The sequence below is a fragment of the Harpia harpyja genome, chromosome 16 (assembly GCF_026419915.1).
Source record: "Harpia harpyja isolate bHarHar1 chromosome 16, bHarHar1 primary haplotype, whole genome shotgun sequence".
NCBI lineage: Eukaryota > Metazoa > Chordata > Aves > Accipitriformes > Accipitridae > Harpia > Harpia harpyja.
The window spans coordinates 19,914,845-19,942,677 of NC_068955.1; the positions used below are offsets into that span (position 1 = coordinate 19,914,845).

At 39.7% G+C, this 27,833-nt stretch overlaps 1 protein-coding gene across 6 annotated transcripts in view; it reads left to right on the forward strand.

Moving 5' to 3' along the window:
* Positions 1-27,833, forward strand: part of TUB (TUB bipartite transcription factor) — a 168,126-nt gene that overhangs the window by 101,162 nt on the left and 39,131 nt on the right. For all 6 annotated transcript variants that reach the window (XM_052810451.1, XM_052810452.1, XM_052810454.1 and 3 more), the window contains exons 2-3: positions 19,717-19,768; positions 22,385-22,547. In XM_052810451.1, coding sequence (XP_052666411.1) covers positions 19,717-19,768; positions 22,385-22,547 — 215 coding nt within the window. The remainder of the gene's footprint in view (positions 1-19,716; positions 19,769-22,384; positions 22,548-27,833) is intronic.

Genomic DNA, 27,833 nt, shown 5'->3' on the forward strand with positions numbered 1-27,833 from the left:
TCTGGGTGCACCTTGGCGTGGTGCTGTAGTGCACTGCCCGTCTCGTGTCTCACCCTCACATGCCGTGCTTTGTGTGGAGCTCTGGGAGATGTTGCGAAAGCAGAGGCATATTACCCCTGTGTTACAGACTGGGACACTGCACATACAGCAGAAGTGTGGCTTTTCCAGGATAAAAAACTCAGTAGTGAGATTAGGGAGGGAGTTATATTTGCTTTATCTTCCACTTCCACCCTTCTTGCCTCTAATACAGATTATCTTTTTTATTTCTTTTGAATTTCTGCTTGTCTGTTTATAAAAAGTCCAAATTAAGATAATAAGAACTATGCATATGTAGACAAGAAAAAAATGAACCCAGTAAACTTTCTTCAGTGTGTTGGGGTTGGAAGGGATCTTCTGCATATACCTGTAAGAAGCGGTCCTAGGATCAATACAGCTTTTGAAGCCAGAATTCCTATAGCTGTCCTTCATAATGTTTCCCTATATGGCTTCTCATTACTCTAATAATATTATTGAGCTGAGCCCGACACCTTCCTCTCCACAGAGAGGCTATTTAAGGTCTTTGCCTCTAGCCAGCCACCACTGTCATCATGAAATCTGTTGGACTTAGATTTAACCCTCTTTAATTTTAGTTGAAATTAATCAACTGAAGAAAAAAAAAATAAAGACATTATGAATGTATTAATCTTTGTTCCTTAAGAAACCAGGCAAAACCCCCTCATTATATGGACTGAATTGTCAGTGAAGGAATTTGAAGTTTGAGTGCTCTGGTCAAATTTCATTACAGAACCACTGTGAAAATGAGAATTCTTCCTGAAACTTCCAGAGATAGACTTGTTCACTGCTTTCTGTCTTGTACTCTTACAAATGCAGCATTAACACGTTTCACGTGAGACAGAGAACTTAAATTCTTCTTGGACAAAGACCTAAATGTTTTGAATTTAAGTTTACTTGCATGGTGTGATTTACTTCCTGTTCTAGAAATCAGCAACCGGTCTGATAATCACATATTTCTATTCAGATTTTACCCACATCTTAACTGAAAATGTTTCATAGGAGGGAACTAGCAGGCTTAGAAATGTGTCCACTGACAAGGCTCTATGTGGTGCTTCAGTCCCCTGAGTGGAGATTGCTTTTGCTATAATTGTTGCTAACAGGCATTCTAGCAGGTTAAGTGGAATAATTAAAATGGCAGCTTCAGCCACATATTAAATATGAAAAGGATGGTGAAAAGCCCTTTCCTGTAATGGTTTGCTACTAATGTCACAGCACCTGAACAGCTCTTTGTTCAATAGAATCCCTTTACATCTTATTCTTCCAGCCTTTGCTTTACAATTTAAACACAAACTTAAGACAGCCTCCTGGCAAACAGATTTGTATGTTTTACTGTGCTTTTTGTATCCACAAAAAGTGCTGATAAACTTTTCTGTACTGTTTGTAAACACAATCTTTCTTTAGCAGTTAATCTGATCAGGTTCAGCTGTGATCTGTTTAGTTACACAAAACTAAAGATGGTTTATCTCTAGACTTTTTAAATGCCACACTGCAGCAAATTAGTTTATGCTTGTTTTCTTTGTTGAAGAATGGAAAGCACAAAATTCTAGACCTGTAATATCTTGAATTACCTCGGGACCTGTTTCTGTCATGCTTAATGCTACAAAGAGCATGGCTCTCATCAGTGGTATCTCTCTAAACCTGTGCCGGTTTTGAAATTAGAAATGGATGTGGTTTTGTACAGACTTCTTTTTTTTTTATTTTGTTATTAAAACATTTGGGATGGGAAACAATTTGCACTTTTTCTGAATACTTGGAAAGTGACATTTACAAAAATCTAGATTCTGGTTATTCTTTCTATCTTGAAGCTGTTTTTTTCAAGTTGTAAACACATAGGAAGCAGTACTTCTCACAATATAATTGAGTATTGAAGATTTGTTTAAGCTCTACAGGTTGAATCCGCAGGTTGAAATTCAGTATAGGACTATCATTCATCTTTCCTTTAAAAAACAAAGGGAATTAAAAAAAACCCAAACCCAGTGATACCCAATCTTCTGTATGTCTGAATTATGTTTTAAAAAGGAGAGTTTGTCTATTCTATGCAGTAAGTAGAGTCAGTAGATTTTTCTTATGTTATTTCTGGCCAATAAACTTATCTCTGTCTTTCTGTGGGTTCATAATATGCCTGAATCTTAGAGGAAAGAGAAGAAAAAGACAAGGGAAACAATTTTTGTCTTAATTGGTAAATGAACTGCAGTGTTCTCAGTATCTGTATTTAGTATGAAAACAGCCATTAGCATTGCAGATTTTGCTATCCATTTTGTTTCTAGGAACTGACAAACGTACAATTTGCAATCCTGTGTAATTATAATCTGATTCTAGAGAACTGTAATTTCTACCAATATCTAGAAATACATCATTTGAGCGCAGATTTTCAGTACACTCTGTGCAGGGCTTAATGGCACAACCTTAATGAGAATTACACTGCTTATTAATTCTTTGGATATCATGCTGGTATTGTATCCTATATCTATTTTGGGAGGTCAGATTATACTGAAAATCTGTAGTAGTACATGACTGGCAAAGAATGCTTGTGGTTTTTTATGATAGCTCTTCTTCGATTTATAAAACATGGTACCCTATTTGCTTAGCAATTTTCACATGGTGAAAGAGAAAAGTAATGCTTAACTTGGGTAAGAACAGTTTAAAAAATAGTAGATTGGATAAATGCTGAAATCTTTTTTTGATCTAATGCCTTTGGATATTTTGTTACAGTTATGGATGACAGCTGCTTGCCAATTTAAGACCCCCCCCCCCCAAAGTCAACACACCTTTTTAAATCTAATTATCTTATGCATGCTTTGTTTTAAAGAAGAGTTTACTCTTTTTGCATGTAAAATGTTTGTGCAAATCCTAGGAGTTTTCAAAACAATCAGAAAAAGCATCTTATTCTTTTAATCTTTTTTCTCCTTGGTTACTGTTTGATGGAACTGGTGAATATCTGACAAACAGTTTAAAAAAAGATAAAAATTACTGATTTGTTATCAGCCTTTTCTTCTGGTGTTCACCATTTCACATGCTATAAGCTTTTATTTTGCAAATACGTAGCTATTTGACTGGGCTCAGATGGCAATATTTATGTCCAGCAATAACAAGTTTTATTAGTCTGTTCAGGATCAGAACCCTAAAAATTAGGTGGTGTGCATATATCAGACCCTATTTTCAGTCTTCAAATATAGTGAAAATGGTGTTCTGGAGTCTGAAATGTCTTGAATGGGGGACCGATGGAGGCTCTCAAACAGTACCACGCAGGCTGTTCATGTGAAGATGTTTTCAAGCCTAGAACAGTAATTTGGAAAAGATAGTTGCCGTTAGAAATATGAATTAGTTGGGTCATGATAATTAGCCCTTAGTTTTCCAGTAATTTGATAACTGTGTAAACTATAAGGTGTACACTGCAGAGGAGATTTTCAGCTAGAAATCCAAAGCTTTTTAGGGACACCAGTTTCCAGTACTCTGAAACTGTGAGTCTGCGTGCTGGCTCCTCTGCCACAGCCTTTCCCACAATTCTCATTTCTTGCTGGCAGCACACATTCGTGCATGTCTCATACGTGTTACAGAGCCAAATTTTATGTCTTGAAAGGAAGGATTGCTGCATCAATTAACAGCCCAATGGTGAAAGAATCCAACATTTGAGTCGTACCAGTTAATGATGATAGTTTCTCATACTGTATTTAAAAGAAAAAGTAGTAGTTTTCCAGATTTTCTCTCCCAGTTTTTTTAATATATACATGTATCTATGTATATATAGTTAAATATGAGGAAATAATGTCTTGTCTAGTTATCTGTTGAGAGGTCAAGCTGGGCAGAGCAGATAATGTATTACTTTTTTCAAGTCATCACACTTCTTAGTAATTAAATGTTTTTTTTGTATTTTTATGTATCACTACAGCAAGGCATTTCACATAGCTCTTTGTAGCTCCACACCATATATTATACAGTGTTGAGAGAACAATCCAGAATAATTATTAGACTAAACGATAACTTCATTGGAGGCAGTTTGAGAGAACCAGATGAAGACAACTTGATAATCTTAATCCGTTAGAGGTCTCATTGCCAGGGTATTTGAGGTTTCTTATTTGCTGAAATATTAATGACATATACAATATCTGGAACAACACTGGGGAAAATCCTGAGGTGTAACCCCCTCTCTGTATTTTATATGGTCTACCTTCTGTAGTTTCCCATAATTTTCAATTCGCGATGTACCCGTGCTCTCTGGTACTGACTGCCCTTGTGAACTAAGTGTTTTTCAACTGTGCTGTATTTGCCATGAGATTCTGATTGAAGATTTGATTAAAGACGTCCCGGCTTAACATATTAGCTTGATAGTTGATTTGAACTTAAAACTTTACAAACCAGGTGGATTCGTGTGTGCTCACAATTCCTATCAGGACAGATAATTCTAGCTGCTGGAATCTTTCTTAGATCAAGGAAGACTGCCACAACCCTAGAAACTAAAGCTTTCTGTGAGGAAGTATCAGAAATGGAGTCAAAAGATCACAGGGTAGATTTCTATTAACTGTTGGAGTTTCCTGAGTGGACAGGTATTGTTTTGCATTGTAGTTTTGTGACAGAATTTTGATGATAGAAGTAGGAGACTTAAATAGCCAAAATCCTCCTGTTGTGTGGCACAAGAAGAACCCAGGCTTGTTTGTACTTCCTAATATAATTTCCTCCAGTACGCTTACTTAGGTAAAAGGTGCCTCATGATTGTCACATGTAACAAAAATGGTCACAGAGTAGTCAAGAAGACGTACAGTTGGTACTCTGATGATTCATAATGAAGATGGAAATAAAAGTATTGCAATAACAAATATTTGATCTGGTTTAAATTTGACTAATTTATTTGAAATACTTAAAGCTGATATGCTAAAGTAGGTATATAAATTCAAATTGGTGAGCACAGCTAATATTTATGAAAATCAAAGATGATTAAAATTTATGCAATGTACATATCTTAGTATGCAACAAAAAGAGGTATGTTGCATAACAATGTTGAGACTGTTACTTGATGTGACATTTCCAAGTACTTGTAAATGTAGTGAATGCATTTTACTATTGAAATGAATATTTTTTCTCAATTTGAAACACAAAAATGCATGCCAGCATATCTGGGGTTAAATAAAGTACAGTCAGAATACAGAAATATAGGTTTAATGGGACAAGTTAGATTTTTTCCTAAAATGTGTCAAAAAGTAGTATTTGTTTCTTTTCCTAATATGTCCTATGACATGAGAGTCTATACAGTATTATTCCTTGTTATGCTTTTCCCTCCTCCTGTTTATTTTCTCTCTGCAATATTTTTACTAGAGAAAGTTGAAAACTGACACAGCCTGAAATCTGCATGTGGTAGTTCAGCTTCCTTGGCTGGGAATTACACACAGATGTGGAGAAAATCACTTAATGTAACAAAAAGAAAAAAGCTGATATGCCTTATAATAATGCATACTTTTCTCCTCCACCCATAGAGAACAATTTATAGCAGAGATAATTTTACCACCTGTGTGCTAGAGCCATTGCACTTTGCCTGATAGTAGCATGACTTCTGTTGCCTCCTTTCCAACGCTACCTTCTTCCAACACAGCTCCTGGACTTAGTAGTATCTTTGAAAGGGAGTTACTTGCCACAGAGAAAGGTGAAAGGTATATCATAGAATGATAGAATAGTTTGGGTTGGAAGGGGCCTTTAAAGGTCAGCTAGTCCAACCCCCCTGCAGTGAGCAGGGACATCTTCAACTAGATCAGGTTGCTCAGAGCCCTGTCCAACCTGACCTGGAACGTTTCCAGGGATGGGGCATCTACAGCCTCTCTGGGCAACCTGTTCCAGTGTTTCACCACCCTCATCATAAAACATTTCTTCCTTATATCTAGTCTGAATCTACTCTCAGTTTAAAACCATTAATCCCTGTCCTATTGCTACAGGCCCTACTGAAAAGTCTGTCCCCATCTTTCTTAGAATCCCCCTTTGAGTATTGAAAGGTCACAATAAGGTCTCCCCGGAGCCTTCTCTTCTCCAGGCTTGTCACGATCCAGACTGGACAGACCAGGGAGTTGTGTATAATTCAAAATTCCCTCAGGCTAAATTAAGGTGAAACGACACCAAACGATCAGTGCAAGATTTTATTTATGACAGAAGCAAACTGAACTGGGGAGGTGTGGTAGTAGGTGGCAGGGTTTCTCACAACAGGAATTGGCATAAGACTACTTCTGTAAACTGTGTAACCATATACATCGATTCAGGGAATAAGGAGATCCCTCCCGTTGAGTCACGAGGTTCAGAGCAGACCCCCTTGCTTTCCAGACTCCTCCTCAGAGAAGGGTCTAGGGGCAGCTGGATCTACTCTTAGTCTCAGACTTGGTCAACGGTTTATATCTTGAAACGGATGAGGTGTAGGGATTGTGGAAAAGGAAAGAGAGAAGAAGGCAGAGAGAGAAGAAGGAAGAGAGGAAGATTTCACCGGTCCTGGGTCCAGCGTTGGTTCAGTCAGCCGAGGGGTCCAGTCCTGGTGGGCTTGTGCAACCGGGGCTTCAGTTTGTGTCCTTTTATCATCCTTGCCCCTCCTTCGGGCGGGCACCCGAACTCCTCAGGTCAATGAGCAGTTTGTGAGCCTTTGGGCTTGGGGGTCGTTTGTGGAGTAACTTCTCTTTCCCTGCAGACACGGCCATTGTTTGATCTTTGTATCAGAACAGGGAGCTGCCCACCCTCCAGCATGCCCTCCCCCTCCTGTTGCTGATGTCTGAGCTGATGGGCTTTTCACCTTGGCTCCTTGCTGTGCAGGGTTTGTCTTTAAGCAGAACTTGCCCCGCCACAGTGTTTGAGACATTAACTCTTTCAGTCTCTCACAAGGCTGAACAACCCCAACTCTCAGCCTGTCCTCATAGGTGTTCCAGCCCTCTGATCATTTTTGTGGGCCTCCTCTGGACCTCTTCCAACAGGTCCACGTCTTTCCTGTGCTGAGGGCTCCAGAGCTGGATGCAGTACTGCAGGTGGGATCTCACTAGAGCAGAGTAGAGGGGGAGAATCACCTCCCTCAACCTGCTGACCACGCTTCTTTTGATGCAGCCCAGGATACAGTTGGCTTTCTGGGCTGATGGCTAAAGTTGTGGAACATGATTTCTTAATAATCTTAAGCACCCGAAATCTAATGAGTGACAGATACTTTGCTGGCTTTACTGTAGTTTCAACAGTTTCCTATAATGATATGTAATAATATAATATTAATATAATTATAATGTAATAATATCAACTGGTTATTTGCATACTAGTGTGTGCTGGGAAGGGAAGAGTTTTAATCAGAATTTGCTGATTTATTGCCTTAAAATGCTTCATGGAGAAAGCCTGATGCTGGAAAAGTTTTATTGGGCAAAATTCCTTTGGGAATTTCTTTGGTTGCTTGCCCACCTACCCCCTCAGTAGCCTCCACGATACATGACCCATCTCTTCTGCTACTGACTCAGTATACTGTAGCTTCTGGGGTCTTCCATGTCACTTATTTTGGCAGTCAGACAGGTGGACGAGCGTAGGATTAGAGATCCCAGGGCTGCCAGGGGCTCAATTCTGTAGATGTTTTATCTATTCGATAGCAAATTTGAATGCTTTTGGATTTCTTTCTGATTTAGAGTAGATGTGAATTTCAGGATGTCAGATTTCAAAATCTGGATCTGATCAATGTAATTGAATGACTTTTCTCTAACCAGCCCTGCCATCGGCAGGAGCCTGCTGTGGTGGTCCGCCATAGCCTTGTGGGGTAGAGCCCCCTCCAGTTCTCCAAGGAGCAGAATTCTTAAGTGGAGGCCAAGAATGTAGGATGGGCTCACAAGTCTCATTGATGTCTGCTGCACTGGGAAGCCTTCATATATGAATGTCAGTCCTTAAGGGCTTTCCTACATACTGGATCAGGTACCCTAAAGGAATCATTCACTGTGTAACACCATCCAGATGGTTTGCCTTCACTGTAAACTCCCAGAAGAATGACTGACTTTTAGGTAATTAGAGGGACTAGCTTTCACAGGATAGTCATTAATAACTCTTGTTGTGAGTAAAGCTCCCATGTTGGTTATCTGCCACTGCTTCTCAGTAGCTGTTTGCTTCACAGCGGCAGAAAACTCTCTGACCACGTTGTAAAGTTTTCCTGCCATTTCTAGGTCTTGAGAGTGGATTCCACTTACCCACCTTTGACTGCATACAGAAGCAAAGAGATTGGCTTAGTTCTGAAATGGAGAATAATGCTCTTCAGGTTGTTTACTCACAAGATCGTCTTTTCAGAGGGAACTGATAAATTAGAAAAGATGAAATGTGTAAGTTCTTTTGAAATTATCTTTGAATACTATAGACATTAGCATGTTTTAGAAAGGAGTGAATACCTCTGTTTCATTCAAAAAGGGAAAAAAGTCACCATCCCAACCTTATTATTACTATGCTTCTCTAAGATTGTATTAATACCTGGAAGACTCCATCAGAAAGAGAGTCTCTTTTGTGTAGGCAGTGTATATGCACATTGTGAAAACAATTCTGTCTCCAGTTTATCATTAAAAATCCCAACCTGAAAGGGTTTATATACATGCATCTTTTTATGCCGTGTGAAATTAGGTTTCTTCTGCATAGAGTGCTGTTAGAAATAATGACTTAGTTTTCATTATTGGGTACAAAATCTAGGCCAAATGGTGTTTGTTACTTTTGCTAGCCATCAACATCTTACCAATCTTGAAATCCATATCATGTACTCAGGCACTAGTATCTGACGAACTCATTTTTCCACTGAAAATGTTGTCCAGGATTGTCAGAATTTGTTACTTGTATAGAAGATAACTACAGAGAATGAACGCAAACCAAAATGAAAAATCTGCTTTCTTCAGTTCCAGCAAAAGAGTACTAGATTGGGTTATAAAGATAGTATGTGTGTGTGTGGGGAAAGTGACAAAATATTTTGTTTCAGGGTTAGTATTTATCATGAAATGATATATCTTTCCTTAGAAACTGTATTCCATAGAAGCTGTAAAACGACCTGTAAAAAGGAAAAAGGAGCTTGGCTGTTTCACTTCACTAACATCTCCTATCAGAGTTGTAATTCTTACTGGATTTTTCTTCAGTTTTGATTATTAAAGCAGCTAAAGGAGACTAGGTAGTCTCTTTTGCGTTCATATTTTCAATAAATTGATAGCTTAATTTTACTATTCCTTTAAAAATCCAATAAATACAACTGTATCTTTTTCCTATCCTGTCCTAAACACATAGGTAGGCAGTGGCATCTGTTAGTAAGTTGCGGCATTAGTGAATTACCTCAGATATCATCTCTTTCAGCAGCAGTATATTTGATCTACATATTTGTGCCTGTGTTTACACGCCTACTGCAGGGAGAAGCCTCACTGAACACCTGCAGCATTGACCCTATCGTTGGGATCAGTGTTTTGTTTGTTAAACACTTCATGATGATACTATTATTTTAAAGGCCAGCATTGTTTTTAGGTTAGTTACTGTACCTGTAATGCTTCATTCTTGCATCACAAAGGTGTTTCCAAGAGCAGTTAAGACTTGTTTGTTAATCTCATTTTACAGGTGTCTTGGAAGGTTATACTGTTTGATATAAAATAGGTCCAGTATGCTGCCAACTGGACAAAACCATGTTTCATAGAACAGGTATAAGAGAGGTAGGGAAAGGAGCCAGCAATCATTTTACGCAGGTTTTCTCTTTATTGCAGTGGTTCACAGTCTTTTCCATATTAGAATCACGGAGGTCTGTTCTAGGTGACATCTTTTACCAGTGCAGCAGTAGTGGAATGGGAGAGTCGTCATGGTCCAGACAGAGAACTCTTGTTCTGCAGTGTTATGTGTAAGTGCAGTCTCCTTATCCAGACAATAGTTTTCCCTAGTTTCTGCTCATTTGATTTACTGTTTGTTGCTTTGTACATTAATGCTTTGTATGTCAATGGGTTGGTTTTGTTTGTGTGTATATTTTTCTGTTTTAATGATTGAGATTGGTTGAATTTTGGTACTGGAAGAGAAATCAGACTGGCTGTTAGGGCTGGATCTTTCCTGTGGCTGGCAGCAATGCGTTTTCAATAAATGTACTTGCTGAAAGTCATGTCATTTGTCATCTGGATCCATCTGCATTGCAGGTAGTGTATCTCCAGGTCAGGGTTTTCTTTTATTCCTTCCCAATTTGCTCCTATTCAGACACTTCTCATTGATCTACTCTAAATACAATTTTAGCATAGCTCACATAATACCCAAAGGCTATTGTGTGTTTGTGTTCCATCATTCACGTTTATTAAATTCACCTCTCTCTTTTGGGACATAGATTTTCCTTCTAACATTGCATTCAGAGTTTGTGTGTGTTGAGGGAGGGCAACAAATAGCCCAGCCATCCACTCTTCCCTTAGGTGTTATTTTCATTACCTGCAGTTTACTGCTGTGTGCTATCTTACTCACCTCTGTGTAATTGCAGAGAATGAATCTGTACAAATATTAGTTCAACTGATATTTCCAGGGCAATAGTGGCAGCCCTGTAGTTCGGGTTATTTAAAACGTGCAACGTGCTTTAGGGAATAGTTTTGCTTTTCCTCTCATTATATCTCCTGGCTTCTTACCATCCTCACTGAAAGCTGTCAGCCTAGACATTTCAGATCCTGAACTGTAGGGTTTTTTGCCCAGTAACTTCAGTTTTGTTCTTGGAAGGTGAATAGCAGTTTTCTGATTGAACTCAAAGCTGGACCTCATTAATATAAAGCATATCTACAGTAAATATATCTGTAAAGTATATTGCAGTAAATAGATCTGTAAAGCTCCTGTTGTTCCCTTCAGCACTGAGAGTCTGTTGGGCTGTTTGCTCTTGGTCAGTGCTTGGTTGTATATATCCTGTAATACACCCATCTTCCAATATATTTTTACCTGACTCTAATGTTTGGTTGTTTTTGTTGTTTTTTTTTTTTTTAAACTTATTCTGAGTGAAACATTTAGAGGGCTTGATTTCTACAATTTCTGTTGGTTTCATATACCCTTGGAGTTGTAACAATTGGTGATCTATTTTGATGAACTGTGCTAATTAAAACAGAGCAAAAATACAATTGTGTGGTCATGCCGAGGATTTGGCTGGAGTTTAGCTTAACAATTATGTATTTGGAATTAAGAAAAAAATTATTAATGTGTATTCCTGTTGTTACATTTTCTTTTAGTTAATCTGCTTGTATAATCTGCCAAGTAGCTCAGTTGGGACACTGATGTTTTAGTTCTGTGTGACATCCAAAAGGAGCACACTTGTCATGGTTTAACCCCAGCCAGCAACTAAACACCATGCAGCTGCTCGCTCACTCCCCCCCCCCCCCCAGTAGGATGGGGGAGAGAATCAGAAAAAAAAGTAAAATTCGTGGGTTGAGACAAGAACAGTTTAATAGGACAGAAAGGAAGAAAATAATGATGATGATGATAATAATGATGATAATAAAATTACAATAATAATAATAATAATAAAAGAATTGGAATATACAAAACAAGTGATGCACAATGCAATTGCTTGCCACTTGCTGACCGATGTCCAGTTAGTTCCCGAGCAGCATTCTGCACCCCACAGGCCAACTCCCCCCCAGTTTATGTACTAGACATGACATCACATGGTATGGAATATCCCTTTAGCCATTTTGGGTCAGCTGTCCCAGCTGTGTCCCCTCCCAACTTCTTGTGCCCCTCCAGCCATCTTGCTGGCTGGGCATGAGAAGCTGAAGAATCCCTGGCTTAGTATAAACACTACTTAGCAACAACTGAAAACATCAGTGTGTTATCAACATTATCCTCATACTAAACCCAAACCATAACGCTGTACCAGCTACTAGAAAGAAAATTAACTCTATCCCAGCCAAAACCAGGACAACACTGTTCACAAATCTGGAAGGGGCTTCTGGAGGCTGGAATGGATCTCTGGAGTTCTCCAGTCCGATGTCCTGCTCACAGCATGGTGAGCTGTAAGGTCAGACCAGGTTGCTCAGGGCATTATTCACTTGGGTCTTGAAAATGCCAAGGGTGGAGACTGCACAACCTTTCCAGACTGCCTGGTATTAGAAGGCTGTGATTAGGTCTCTCCAAAGCCATACGTTTTCCAGGCTGAACAAACCCAGCTCCCTCAACCTGTCCTCCCAGGACAAGTGCTCCAGCCCAGCTCCCAGATCTCCTTGGTTACCCTCCTTGGGGCTCGCTCCAGTTGATCAACACCTTTCTTGTACCAGGGGACTCAAAACTGGACGCAGTTTTCTGTGTGGGGTCTCACAAGTGCGGAGAGAAGGGAGGGTGTTAATCACTTCCCTTGATCCAACGGCCACGCTCTTGTCGGTGCAGCCCAGGGTGCTGTCGGCTGCCGTTGCTGCCAGGGCACGCTGCGGGCTCGCGTCCAGCTCGCTGCCTGCCAAGAGCCCAGGTCCTCTTTGGCCAGACGGTCCCCAGCCTGTATCGGTGCAGGGGAGGCTTCCTTGCTAGGTGCAGGGCTTTGCATTTGTCCTTGTTAAATTCCATATGGCTCCCGTTGACCCATTCCTCCAGCCTGTCAGGGTCCCCTCAGGATGGCAGCTCCACCCCAAAGTAGACTGACCGGTCCCTCCGACTTGGTGTCACCTCTGCTGATGGGATAAGGGTGCACTCAGCTGTCTCCTCCAGGTCATTGATAAAGATGTTATCTCTTGCCCAGGTGGAAATACTTATCATATGACTGAGGAGGGATGTAAGAGAAAAATATTAACAAATAATGTTCTGCATTGACTTACTGGAAAAATACAGAGTGCTAAAAAGTTTTTTCTTGTTCTTTTCAAATACTCCAAATAGAACTGTTGGACAGACATAATGAGTGTCATAGATCTTAATGTACAATGGGCATTTAGATAAACCTTACTGAAGCAAATAGGACCAACAGTTCGGGAAGGTCTCGTTCATTTGCTGATTTTTAAGCTAGCTTGCCAGCCAGGATTTGAAAAGAAAATAAAGCATTTGGTTTTGTAATTATTTGTGCAACTACAGATTCAGTCTCTGCTTTCAGCCATCTGCCCTGCAGGCATTACTTTTAGTGCCATTTGGATCATTGGCACAGTGTATGATCCTCTACATCTTCTTGTGTTTTGTGGCTGACTTGATGCTGATAATTCTGATATAAATATCTGTGTTCGTATTCCTGCTTTTTTTTCCCCTTTCCTTTTGCTTTATCTCTTTTAGTCTTTTTAAGGGTCTTCAGAACAGCTGCATGAGCAGGGGAAGCAATGCTGTATTCCTGGACAGGCATGCTTTTATTTACTGTGTGAGATTCACAGTGAAACAATTTTATTCTACTGAAGCTTCACATAAAGAAATGTAATCTTCATTTCTGCAGCAGTTCCTGGTGTCTGTACTGGTCAGTTCAGTGGTAACTGATAGATGTACCAGTAATGGTAGGCTGTCGCCCTCTCTGCCATATGAATATGGCATGGGAGAAATCCAAGAGCATCTGCTGTTGCTGCTGTTGGCAGTAGAAGGGCAAACTAAGATTGAATGTCCTTGAGCCGCTCCTCAATGAAGATGATGGCCAGACTTTTGCTTGCTTAGACGACCCAGGAAAGAAGTTACTCATTTTACCATAAAGACAGTAGCTGAAGGTTTTGCTCTAAATCAGATGTCTGAGCAACTGCTTTGGGGTCAGAAAACCTTGATGATTCTTAGCATGAGGGGAGCCCTTGCAGTCATTCAGAATGATCTGTTCCATTTAAAAGTCTTTGATTAGGGTGTGTGTCTGATACAATAATGTTCTCCCAAGTGGCTTCTGGTGAACTAAGCTTATGGCATACATGGGGGAACAGACCTTATTTTTTGTGGGGACTTGCAGGTGTTGGTCTTTGCAGGTGTTGGCACTTTATAGAGATTGCTGGCTTCACTGGTTAGGAATTATTGAATTTCACTTGTTTGAAGAACCTAACAGCATGGCACTCCTTCTGGAGCATGACTTCAGCTTGCAGGTCCCTGACCCTGTTAATGGGCTTTTACAGTAGCATTTCATCAGTACTGCTGGAAAGCTTGTTCCTAAAGGCTTAACAGTAACATTATCCAGAGCAGTTGGGTTTTATGGAACTGCAGAGACTTTATGGAAGTGTAGAGATTATAGAGAAGTGTAATAGGGTGAATATGACAGATGGTATCCAGTAAGCCAAGTGCTATCTCTTTGCAGGAATTTTATTTCATATGTTTTTAGAGACTTTGTAGTGCTCAAATGGCACATTACACCCATACTTGTCCTTTTGAGTCAGCTGTGCTCTAAAAGATCCCGTAACCTGTTTCTCTTGACACAGCAAGATACCAGCTTTCTTCACAGCAAGAGTGGATGGAAAAGATGAGTGATCTTGAAGATTGGTATGGTATGGTGTATTTTTTTTTCTTTTCTTCCTATCTGGTTTGATCATCCATTGTTTTTGAATTGCACTTGACGATGTGGCAGAAGAAACTAGAGATGAAAATATCTCCTCTAACTTTCCATTGCTTCTGGTTTATTTTCTTATCCAATTCCTCATCTTTTTATAAAGTGAACGGTTTGTTTCAGGAATTTTCCCTGACTATGTACATGAATTTTGCTTGTGCAAAGGTCCCTGATTTCGTGTAGAGTTTTTGGGTGCTGCTGTTAGTAATGTATTATCATGAAGCAGCAGAAAGTGCAAGGGTGACACTTTTAAACAGTGTATGAAAGTGTAGTGGTAATATGTGTCTTTGCTTGTTTGACCAGGAACACTTCTCACTGCAATTAGTGCTGGGCTGCAGAGATGTGATAGATAATGATTTTGGACCTTTGTCCTGGTAAAAAAGTTATTGTCAAGGAAAATGTTCCTTTATGAAGCAGTGTCAGGAAGGAACAAAAACATTGCCTCATTTGTCAGGCAGAAACAATAGAGCTGGTTTACTGTGTCAGACTTTTTTCCTTTAAAAAAAAATCAGCAACTACATGCATTTTGCACATTCTAATTGAAAACATTTCTTCTTAATTCTTTTTTCTTGCAATGGCTTACTGAAATGTGAGCAGTTTGCATATTCAAAGAGTAAAGGTGAAGTACTTGCTGTGAAATGTGTTGTTTGAATTAAGGCTTTTCTGATTTTACTTAAATTGAAATCAGTCCATGTGGAATTACAGTAAAATGTAGCAAGATCTTGATTTACAGAATCTTCTCCTTCATCTCAGAAGTAAATTGTGGAGCTTCATGTAATCACAAAGCTTCATGCTTAAAACGTGATTGGCCTTGGGCTTCTCTCTAAATGATTTTTAAGGAATACAGATTATGAAGAGCTTAGAATACTAAAATTCTTGCTTATATTTTGGTCTTCATTATGACATGCAGCAGTGTAGAAAGCCTGGTTATTTTTGTGTAAATTGAATTTAATGTTGAAACTGTCTCTGTAAAATAGATTTTGTGTCTTAAAAAGGTGGTATGAAAAGTAATACTTTGGCAAAAAAGTGATTGTTCATTTCATATATTTCCCTTTAGAAAATAGGAGGTTGGGATATTTGAATCAAATGCCATGTTTAAAATTTGAAAGTAATGCTATCTAAATTTAATACTTAAGTCTCTGTGAGCATTCGTCCAGGCTGCTAATATGAATCTTTACAATATATAGCTATATGGTTAACTTCTTAAGCCCAACATCCAGTAAGCTCTAATGGGTGGGTTGTTCGAGTTATGTATAGATGGATGGGTCTTCCCTGGATAATTATCTACAAGGAAATATATACAAGCTCTGATTTGTTAACTGCATTTGGACTAGACTATTACCGCAGACCTGAAGCACTGTTTACAATATTATATATAGTGTGAAATTGCTTTTTGTTTTAAATGGGTCAAAACCATAGCCAAGATGCCAGGTGGATACATGATACTTGATTAAATAGGAGCAAAAATGAACCACGCTGGATCTTCAGGATGCTTCAGCACGCTCAGCAGATTGCTAATATGTATGCGTTCCCTTCAATAATTCAATTTTCATGAATGGTAAAGTTTTATTTCTCTATTAAGACTGACCGAGTTTCATGCTGCTGCTGGGATTTTCTAGCATCACATCAAACATGTAGGCAGAATTGTTCTAAAAGCCTCATGCTCTATGAGGTTATTTCCTGTAGTGGTCCTGCCATGTCACAGCCATAGTTTTTTCCACTGTACCGGGCCTTTAGTCTCTGACCATCTCAGTTATTTGGACCGCTGAGCAACAAAACCATGGCCACTTCTGAAACTGGGCAGGATAGGCTGGGTCCTCACCACATGCACAACTCTTGCGGAGCAAACAGCGATCGATTTCTGTTCTTTTTAAAGACCAGGAAGGGCAAAGGCCGTGCTTCTGCTCCTAGACTTTTCTGTTTTCCAAAGAAAGAAAAGGGTACATTCTCTGGATTTCAGCTCTTGGACGCTGGAGCATTTGTCAGAGTGCATGGCCTGCCAGATGCTGTGGCAAGATCATCTGCTAAGTCTTTCTGCAAGGTTTCACTGAAGCGTGAGAAAAAGGGTCAGTAGTGGTTACACACTTGCATCTCAGAGTCCGCTGCAGATGTTTTTCAAGGCAGAAAGAGTGAGGGCCTGGTGGAATTGCTACGGAAACAGAGGTTATGTTACTTATTTACTTATTTATTTATGTATTTATTAACACCCTGATGTCCCTTAATGGCAAATCTTGGAAGTCACCCAGTCTCAGGAGAGTTGTTCTATTGAAAAGCAGGAAATGTGAAGTATTGGCTGCTAATCAGCAACTCCAAGGTCCACTAGTCCTGTGGAAAATATTAACATACTTTGTTAGGCTAATATTTTATTTATATACACAGTCTCAAACTGAAGTGCTCTGCTATTATAGCAGAGCAATATGTAGGCTAAATTGGATCCTCTTTTTATTTGGACTTGCACAAACATTATTTAGGCATCAAGAAAGGACAGAACTGCAGCTTTTCAGTGATACGGGCATTGGGTAACTGTTAAAATAGGCAGAGTTGGTGGTAATGAGGCGTTTTTCACACTGTGAAGGATTCAGAAGAGTGGTGTGGCTGTCTGGTGGGAGTAAGGCGTTCTCATACAAGTCCGGTAATCTGGAGGGGGAGAGAATTGTTGAAGTAACTATTCTACTGAACCTCAGTGAAGAAAACTGGAGTTCAATTATAGTGTTGAGTGTTATAGCTTAAATAATGCAAGGCTTGTAGTTAATGCATATTTACAAGAGGATTGTGGAAGACTACCCAGAACCTTATAAAATATGAAGTGAGAGAATGAAGGACCAGGAAGTTCCAGACGAGCTTGTCAGCTGGTTTTCAAGCCATGCTGCTCCTGGTGTCAGCTTTGATTGCATATATTCAGAGGCTATAAAAACAATGTCTTGCAGTAGAAGGGCAATATGGAGAGGTGTTCTAGCGTTACAGCATCCATAGTTTTTGGATGGAGTTCCATTTTTTTGGCAGTGTGTCTGATAGTTGCTTTGCATTCGTGGAATGCTGAATCAATGCAAATCACACCCTTCCTCTGACTGATGTTTACTGTGGTGTTACTTCAAATGTCATGTTTACTGTGGTAAGATTGGGCATAAAGAGACCTGTGGGAGCTGTGCTTGCTTACCCGAACCTGAATTTATCTTGTTGTGTCTTCCTAGGGAGTCACAGGTAAGGTTTAGAACCTGACAGGGGACGTTTCCCTGCTCCCTTGTTCCGTGCAGTGTGTTATGCCAGGATATAGTGTGATGGGAAAACAGAGGAAGCTAGAGTCATCTGGAGCGCTTAGACACCTTGTCTGCGACAGAGAATTTAGAATTATAGCCAATCTAGCATAATACTGAAAACCATTATATTCACATAAAGATAATTACTGAACTGGTGGTTTATGGGAATGTCTGAGAAGTGTATATATAGCTCATTTAACATATGTGAGGGAGTCAGCATAGTCTGATTTATAAAGCAGGAGATGAGAGGAGAGAAGAGATCAGAGTTTTCTCCTTAGCTCTGCAAATGACTGGTGGAGTGGAGCAATATTGGCTCTTGACCTCTCTGTGTATTGGAGCTGTATATATGCACTGCTGCCTCTGCAGTTCTTATGGTCTGTATTAGCATCATTGCGTGGTTTTGGCTTTTTTCAAGCATTGTCTTAAATGAGGAGGACTTGTTCAGGCCATTAAGCCTGAAACTTTATACTCAGGCATCTTTTACTCAATTGTTTGGCCAAAGATATCTGTTAGGGTAGTTTTACTTTCTAGGAGTGCACTTAATATGTATTGCATTTGTAGTGAAGCACTCTTGAAAAAAACCTGATATTGTATACCGTGGAGGAATGTGTGTCTTCTTTTTATAACTTGTTTCTGTAATTTGTCAAATGAAGAATGCTTGGTGTAAAGCAGAACATTTTTGTGAGTGTGAGGGTTTTTTTCTTTAATTTTTTTGTGGACTATGAGTAATACATTACCTCTACAAGAGACTGTAATTTCATACCTGAGGTACTTGTACAGCATAGTTTCACTCTGTGGAACATCAGCCTTTTGTAACATACAACGTGAGTATAAATTGTAAAAGGCTGATGCTACCAATAATGCTTAATTATAGGTCTTTGATAATGCTGGCATTGGAAAGGTGGCATTCTGCATGCCTTTATTAGCTGTCCTGTCTAACTCTACTATAATGTTACTGTCTCCTAAAAAGTATCTATTAATACATGGAAAGTCACATTTTTTATGAAATTTCCATTGCAATACAATTTGGTTGTATGTAGGTCAGAATCCAGGTTCATTTGTCCTGGATTTTTTCTTTTTATCTTTTTGATTGTTAAGAGTGATTATAAAAAAGGGGGCTAATCTTTTATAAAAATGTGTTGTAACAGAAAATGGATTCTACTTGTAAGAGGCTGGGGTTTTATTGTTCTATAGCACTATTTTCCTTGTAGATGATATATTACAGTTTAAAAGATTTAATTATCTATTTTCAATGTTTAACCATAATGTTCTTACAAGAGAGAGCTTTGTTCTCCAGAAAAATAAAGTGTAGTCAGTAGTTTGATAAAATACTTCACAAAAATAATTTTCTGATTTCAATGCCATTAGTTTTTACCATCTAATTAATGAAAATGATTGAATGTGCAGGAGCTAATCTCCCAACTAGCAACAATTAGCAGAAATATGGCAGTGCACAATACTGTGTGTCTTGCCAGTCTCTAAAAATTGAAGTGCATGGGAATAAGTGTTACTTTTCATATATTCAGGAATAAATTGTGGTTTTCAGTGTGCAGAAGATTAGACAGTTAATTTTCCTAATGTAATTTTAAATACTGCTGAGTTGCTAAGCAGCTCTCTTACTCTTCTCACTTTTTATATGCTTTATATGCAAATTTGCAATCAAACCCTGTTGCTGTATACATTGACATTTTGCATTAGAAGACAGTGGAGAAGAAAATAAGCCATAGACTGTGGATTTTGCATTTCTTTGTGAACTGGCTGAATACATATATTTGTTGAAGTTTATGTGAGCCAGAGTTTTTCAATTTTTCATGGACTGCATTTAAATTCTCTTGAGCCAACTTTTGCAGGTTAGGGCAGGCAAACTTCCATGGAACATAGTGGGAGTTTTAAATGGAAAACTCCTGCAAGAGTTTGCTCCAGTGATTGCTGTTAGGTGTTGTTTTGAGTGATAAATTTGTTCCAATTACGTACTCTTTGTCTTTGCAGTGTTCTGGATGATGAGGGGAGCAGCCTGCGTCAGCAGAAGCTTGACAGGCAGGTAAGATTTTGGAGGGGGACCTTCTTGCTCTCTGAAGTCTAGATCTTGGAGTAATGAAATCACTGACGTATATCTGGTAATTGATAGAAAATTGCATCCTCTGATTAGGGAATGCAAAAGAGAGGTCTGTGGAGGTTACAGCTTGCTTAGAAGTCTGACTTCATTTAAAATTTTTCTTATAACTGTGGTTTGAGTGATTCTCATTTCCACTGCCTCGGACTTGTTTTAAGTTGACTTACAATGTATTTGTTACCCCTTTGATGGACCAGAAAGGACAAGAGGTTCTGGCAGACATGCCAGCCAACAGAGGTTTACCACAAAGTTTTTACATCTTTTTCTTCTGTTCCAGGGATTTAGCCCTTGTGGCTGTGAACTAGTGGCACTATGTGCTATGTTCCCTATTTTGCTACTATATTCCTACATGACTTGTACCAGAAAGTAATTCAGAATTTCTGCCATGAAATCTCAGGGAATTTTGCCATCAAGTTTTAGTGGGGTTTGAGGTTTCCACTTTTCCTTTGATTTTTCTGTGGTCCCCTTTTCACAAACTTTGTCACGTTTATAGTTAAACCTTGTGAGTTTAATTTTATGTTTTTCTATACATTTCTTTTCCCATTGTTTTATCAGCTTGTGTGTCTACCAGCATCTCATTTTCAAATTCAAATACTTTCTGTTTATGCCATAATCCTATACTAAATTCCGATCATTTTGAAGTCATGTTGAGGTGTTCCACACAACTTATGGAGCTGAAGGAGTTCATTCTCCATTCTTATTCTTCAGTTTTAGTGCGTCTCCTTTCTAGAAGCAAAAAAATCATTGTACAGGAGCACAGAGATGGTAAGGTGTCGTGGTTTAACCCCAGCCAGCAACTAAGCACCACGCAGCTGCTCTATCACTTCCCTCCCCAGCTAGACAGAGGAGAGAAAATATAACAGAAGGCTCACGGGTCGAGATAAGGACGGGGAGAGATCACTCAACCAATTACCATCATGGGCAAAACAGACTCGACTTGGAGAAAATTAACTGAATTTATTGCCAATCAAACCAGAGTAGGGTAATGAGAAATAAAACCAAATCTTAAAACACCTTCCCCCCCACCCCTCCCTTCTTCCCAGGCACAACTCCACTCCCAGTTCTTGCCACCTCCTCCCCGCAGCAGTGCAGGGGGACGGGGAATGGGGGTTACGGTCAGTTAATCACACGTTGTCTCTGCCGCTTCATCCTCTTCAGGGGCAGGACTCCTCACACTCTTCCCCTGCTGCAGCGTGGGGTCCCTGCCACGGGAGACAGTCCTCCACGAACTTCTCCAATGTGGATCCTTCCCACGGGCTGCAGTTCTTCACGAACTGCTCCAGCATGGGTCCCTTCCATGGCGTGCAGTCCTTCAGGCACAGACTGCTCCAGTGTGGGTCCCTTCCACAGGCTGCAGTCCTTCAGGCACAGACTGCTCCAGCGTTGGTCCCCCGTGGGGTCACAAGTCCTGCCGGCAAACCTGCTCCAGCCTGGGCTCCTCTCTCCGTGGGTCCGCAGGTCCTGCCAGGAGCCTGCTCCAGTGCAGGCTTCCCACGGGGTCACAGTCTCCTTCGGGCATCCCCCTGCTCCCGCGTGGGGTCCTCCCCAGGCTGCAGGTGCATATCTGCTCCACTGTGGACCTCCATGGGCTGCAGGGGGACAGCCTGCCTCACCATGGTCTTCCTCACCATGGGCTGCAGGGGAATCTCTGCTCCAGCACCTGGTGCACCTCCTCCCCCTCCTTCTTCACTGACCTGGGGGTCTGCAGAGTTCGTTCTTTCACATGTTCTCACTCCTTTTTCCGGCTGCAGTTTCTGTGCCCCAGCAACTTTTTTTCCCCCTTCTGAAATCTGTTATCCCAGAGGCACTACCACCATTGCTGATGGGCTCGGTCTTGGCCGGTGGCGGGTCCGTCTTGGAGCCGGCTGGCATTGGCTCTGTCAGACATGGGGGAAGCTTGTAGCAGCTTCTTACAGAAGCCACCCCTGTACCCCCCTGCTACCAAAACCTTGCCACGCAAACTCAATACATAAGGTAATGGATAAGTAAAATTAACAGTTCAGTTCTCTGAAGTTGTGGAAGAGGGCTCAAAGGGAGAGATGCCTATGGTGCCATTGGATGCTGAAGGTTTTGGTTTTCAGCAGGCCTAGCTGAGAAATTCCAGTGTTTAATTAAACTTCATCTTGTATGGTTGTTAAATTAGGGTCATGTCCGGCATTATCACTCGATTCTAGTTTGCAGATTACCTGCTTTTAATTTACAGAAACTTAAATTGGCATCTCTGCCTCATGCCCTTGCTTACCCTCCCATTGCTTCACACCCAGTACTCTCACACTGTTGTTTTCCCAAGGATTATTTCCAAGGAAGCTCTGATAGCTGGTAGACTGCTCAGAAAGATCTGTTTTCATTATTTGCTGTTTTCAGCAGAAGGTGTTTTAGCAGTGGGTTGGTTGTGGTTTTTTTGGAAAGATTTCCTATAACCCAATATCCCACTTGCCGACTGCTGCCACTGACTGGAGAATGTAAAGATATCCATTGTTTGTCATCATACGTTGCTACTGTTTGGAGTCCAGTAACAGATGCTTTTCTTTGTATTTTCCTCAGAGAGCATTGCTAGAACAGAAGCAGAAAAAAAAGCGCCAGGAGCCATTAATGGTTCAGTCCAATGTGGACAGTCGCACAAGAACACGTAGAATGAAACATTCGGAAGAACAAGCACCATTGGTTGAATCGTATCTTAACAGCAACAGCAGCACCATATATCATGGTATACGAATATGATCTATTGTGTGTATATTTACTGCAAGTCATAGTATGATGCTCTCCATGTTAAATTTATGCTAATGAGAACAAAGGTTGTTGTTTGGGATTTTTTAGTAAATAATTGATATCCTTCACTTGTGTTTGGGGATAAAACTGTCAGAACTTGCAATGCTAGCCTAACAGGAGGGAGTGAGGTGACTAGCTGCCATTTCAGTGCTGTGGGGAAGAGAGAGTGGCTTGTCCCGTCTGCCACGAATATTTGTCTTCAGCCGTGGTTCCTACTGAACTAAAGCTTATGCTGTTCCACTCTATGTATTCCTCTGTACATAATTTTGCTTAAGCCTGACAGTGTTAATGATAAATTTGAAACCTGTTAACTAATTTCAGCCAAAGTTTGCATATAATAATTTCAAAGATACTGTGTTTCTGCAAGGTTCATTAAAATAGGTGAGTAGGTAGAGAAGAACATTTCAAGCTTGTACAGTGTGGTCTACCCTTCCTTATTAAAGATTACAAAACCCAGAAGGGACAGAGACACTTCAGGTATCACAGCCATAGGGAAAAAGTTATAATGCCATTTCTATATTGTTAGACTTCAAAGAATTTAATCATCAGAAATAAATCCTAAGGAAACCAGTCGTTATTTAGTTTTGTCCTCATGTGGCCCATGCTTGTTGGCCCCCTAATGAGGGTAGGTGCATACTTTTCCTCAGGATTTCCTAGAGGGAAGCTTGGTAACCCTTGTTATGTTGTGTCTCTTGTAGGTCTTGTTCCAAGTTGCTAACACCTCCAAGAGTTATAGAGAACAGTAATTTTCAAATTTTCTTGTTTTGCAGATCGTTAAGTTGAATTTGATTCGTAAGGGATTCATAAGCCTCAATAGCAAAAGGCTTCCTTCCCTGAGTATTGATGGGTAGGTGGGACAGGAGCTGAAACTTACTGGTACTGGGAACACAGGTGGCTGTTTTCAGGTTGGGAATGCTACTAGGTGGCAGAGTACTTATGGTTTAATGTCTAAAACCCAAAACCTTAGATGCCTTTGTAAATCTACCTCTGGACAAAAAACCCAAACCAGTCAGTATCCTACTCTTAAACAAGCAAACAAAAACTTAATCCATCATTCAGTTCAGATCTCTATCAAGTACACTGCACGTGATATACTTTTTGTCTGCCCTGTCATTTCATTTTCAGTCGGTGGTCACATCTTTCAACAAGGAGATGGCAGATATTTACTGGACTAACTAATCATGCTGTGAGAAGTGCAGGTTTTGGAGTCTCTACCCCTGATTTGCAATTGGTGGCATTTTTTTGGTGTGGTTTCAGCTACAGAATTTATTGTTAGAAACTGGAAATTGCATTGATTAAATGTTAAGGTTTCATTAATAATAGGCCTTTTTTATCTTGCTTCTGCAAGCAGATAGACTCCCATAAGTGATCTCAGATGGAGAATTATTTTTTCCCTTAGTATTATTTTAATTATGTTTTTCTAATAAATATTAAAAGCATTAGTAATATTTATCTCTCTTTACTGTCTTTCTCTTAGGGTCTGGGAGGAAGATTTTTAAGATGAAACTGAATTTCTTTCCAGTCTGACCTAAGAATCTGATTTAGCACAGAATTTTAGTTTTTCTTTATTTTTTAATCAGAGAAAACAGAAATTTTCTCTCTTTCCTCTTTCACTCAATAGCTTATCAAAGGTAAAGAACTGTTCTAAGAAATAGTATCTTATGGTACAGAGGTGCTGTCGTATACTAAACCTTCTGTAATGTGAGTTGAACAAGGTTTTAATTTTCACAGATCAGAGAAACAGACATTACTGTCCCATAAATGGTAGCAAATTTCATATCTGCACTAACTGAGCTAAATTTTGCAACAGTTTGCACCAAAGTGGACTTTCTGACTTAAGTGAGATTAACTGTGCTTTTAAGGTAAGTGACCCTTCCTGTAATATTACACCACACCATTTACTGGAGTATTTACCAATTTATTCTTCTTAAATCAGTTTGTTCTAAATTTGTCTCTCAAACCCTTTCAATATTTCACAAAGTTTCAGAGAAGCAGAAAAATATAGTAATGTTTCTCATATTCAACCTGGAGTTTGTTAATCCCTGGGGACAGCTGTCCTTGCAATAAGCTGTGCAGTTAGCAAAAGCCACCTTAGGAGAACTTAATTACCTAGTAAAGTATTTTATTGCCTTGTAAAATCCTTTATTAGGAATTGCTTTTGAAAATATTATAAGAACTCCAGAAGTATCCTTTTTTGGTGTGGTCTTCTCTGGGAACGTGCGTCGTGTTTTAGGTTACAGTGTTTGCATGGTACATAGTTAGGTTTTGATGGCCATTTTTAACTATGGTATTCAGCTTCAGGGTTGGCACTCTTTTCCCCTTCAATGAAAACATTTGTATGTGGGAGTGTCGGATGCATGAGACAGCTGGGCTGTTTCTAAAGAACTATTCTGCTCTTTTCCGTTCATTTGTTTCTGTTATGGGCATGCTGATTTTAGGTTAAGAATGACTCTTTGATGGGAGTTGATGGTCTACTGAATGAACTACATTGCTTGGATGAGCATGTTTGTGAAATCAATTCCTGTACCGCAAATGCTACAAAAAGAACACTTCTTTCCGCCAATCATCTTCCTCTACTCTCTTTTTTAGCTTGTACTAATTCTGTGTAGCACAAAAGTACTTGTTGATTTCAACAAATAATTGGATGCCTGTGTGGAGATATCTCTATGGTACTTTGAGCAAAGTAGGTCAGAGATAACATCTCAGCAATTCTGAGATGTTAGGCTTTCTGTGCTGGGAAATTTTCTTTCATACACTGCCATAGCTTATTCTGATGCAGTTATCTGTGCTGCAGTGGTTCCCTGGTGGGCAACTCTACTCTGGAATAAAACCTCATTTCATTCCAGAATAATTATCAGAGTGTGGAGTAAAAAGTCAGTCACTTTTGTTCTGGAATAGAATATCACCTGGTGAGCTATTTGTAGGTAGATATAGTGTAACAGCGTATTTCACTACTTAAGCTGATCATATGTTTTTCCATATAAAGGTGTCCTTGGCTGCTTTGGAACCTCTGCAGGGAGTTGCAGGGTGATTGCTGGTAGTCCTCTGGCTGCATGTGTATTTTGCTTCATCTAGCTTGGAGCTGAAGGGAAGTGCAAATAAATGTTAGATGCAATAGGATGGAGGGATGTTAATTAAGGGCTGTGACTGAGCTCAGCTGGGGCAGCTCACAAAGGGGATAATACCAATGTGGCTTTCCTACACTTGTGTTGCTGAGGATTGAAAATGCTGGGACCAGTTTAATTCAGTGTGAAACTGAGCATGTACAGGGCTCTTGAGTTTCTTTTTTGTTAGTTTAATAAATAGCAAAATGGCTCTGCTGAAAGCATGTCTCCACAGAGTAAGGAGGAGTATTGCCAGGATCACCGTAATTTTTTCTTAGATACCTTCAAAGCAGAGAGGTGACGTGTTGGTAGGATGAAATGGTATCTCTGCTCCCTGCCAAGTGTTACTAGCAATTCTTCTGGGTGCCCTGAGACTTTTAAGGAGATGGGTGCAGAATTCACCACGCACAAGTCTCCAGAGAGATCATTTCTTCTCAATCCCTGCCCATATTGCACCTACAGGTAAAAGTTTTCAGATCCTGTTGCTTGTAAATGACTTGCATGTGGTATATCTTCCTAAAACCTTTTCGTTGTTGGCATAATGCCTAATTAACTAACAACAACAAAAGCATTTGACTTATCTGTGGGAATGGACATGAATTAAGTTGGAAAGGCCAACTCGAGATAAAATGAATCCTTGGCAGTCTGGTCCATGAGTGGTTAGTTTGAGCTGGAGTATTAGCCAGTGGTAATGCAGTGCTTGCCTGTCAGCATCTGTAGATCAGGTAGGACCAAGCGTACAGGAAATTGCTTTTGTTACTTGGAAAGGATTATAGAGATATATTTCATGGGAACAGAACCTTTTGTTTTATAATCTGTGCATCTAGGAACATAGGCACGCTAGTAGGAGTAATAGTTTCACGGCAGCATTTCTAGATAAATCTGGGACAAAGCTGAGTATATGGAGGTAACAGAAAGTGTTCATGTAAAATGATGAATGCAGTGTCCTTCCATCACCCCCAAAATGAAGGTATTAATATAGTTTTGGGACCACACTTGTAGGTTAGACCCTAAATTATCTGCCTGCCATTTCAAGCAATAGGTATCCTTCCATTAACTTCCATGATGTTTGGCTCCAGTTGTTACAATTACAAATAATGCCTCTCTCTTGCAGTACCAAATACAACTTCATCGCTATTTCATCATTCTAAATAGCAAAATAATAACCAGTAACAACATTTTGTATTGCTATTAAGTTCACGTTGTATATAAAAGACAACAAAGTCATTTATTCACTGGAATAAATTTAATCCCTCCGTGTAGGAGAGTTCTCTTACAAATTGCTTTGTCTTCTCTTTCTTGTGTTCTTGTTTATTTTTGATTCAGTGTCCTTCATAAGGACATATTGCTACCTGTTTGTTTGAAGTTTTTATTAAATTTTACTTGCCATTGTGTAATGCATCACAGTTGCATCTGCTGGTTTGTTTTCATGTATCTCTACACCACTTATTTTGTGAAGTTTGTTGAAAACCTGAGCAAACATTTTAGCCTGATATGATATTGCAAAATTCTGCTATGAGTACAGTTCTTTTCAGTCTGGATTGCAAATACATACTGAGCATTCCTCGAGCCAAATAGCACGCAGAGATACACTAGTTACTGCAGCAATTTAATTACATTATTTAATTACATCTAATGCAAATGATGAAAGACCATTTTTACAGAGAAGAGTAATTTTACTTCTGTGAAAATGGTGAATTTCCATTGGGGAGCGATTTTTCTTTTCACAGCACTGAGGAAGGCGGAGATTTGAATGAGTGCCAGATATGCTTTCATTAATATTACCATACTTCGTTGCAGCTGTGGCTTTTTTTTTTAAAGACTTGAAATTAAAAATGTTTTCAATTAGATACTCTCAGAGTAATTTTCATGGCAACTTCCAATTTAGAGATTTAGATTAACCATGTGTAAAAAGGCAAAATTACTTTCTTACTTTCCTCCTTTGACATTTGGCAGCACATCTAGATGCAATGGTTGTGTGGTGTGTTGAATAGACTTCTGATGACAAGTCATAGCTCTGGATTGTTAAATTTGATGTGTCATTCTGCTCCTTTACCATGAATGATGAGAGAGAGTTTTCTGATGAGTATCAAGATGTCAACTTCCTAAGATGGCATCAG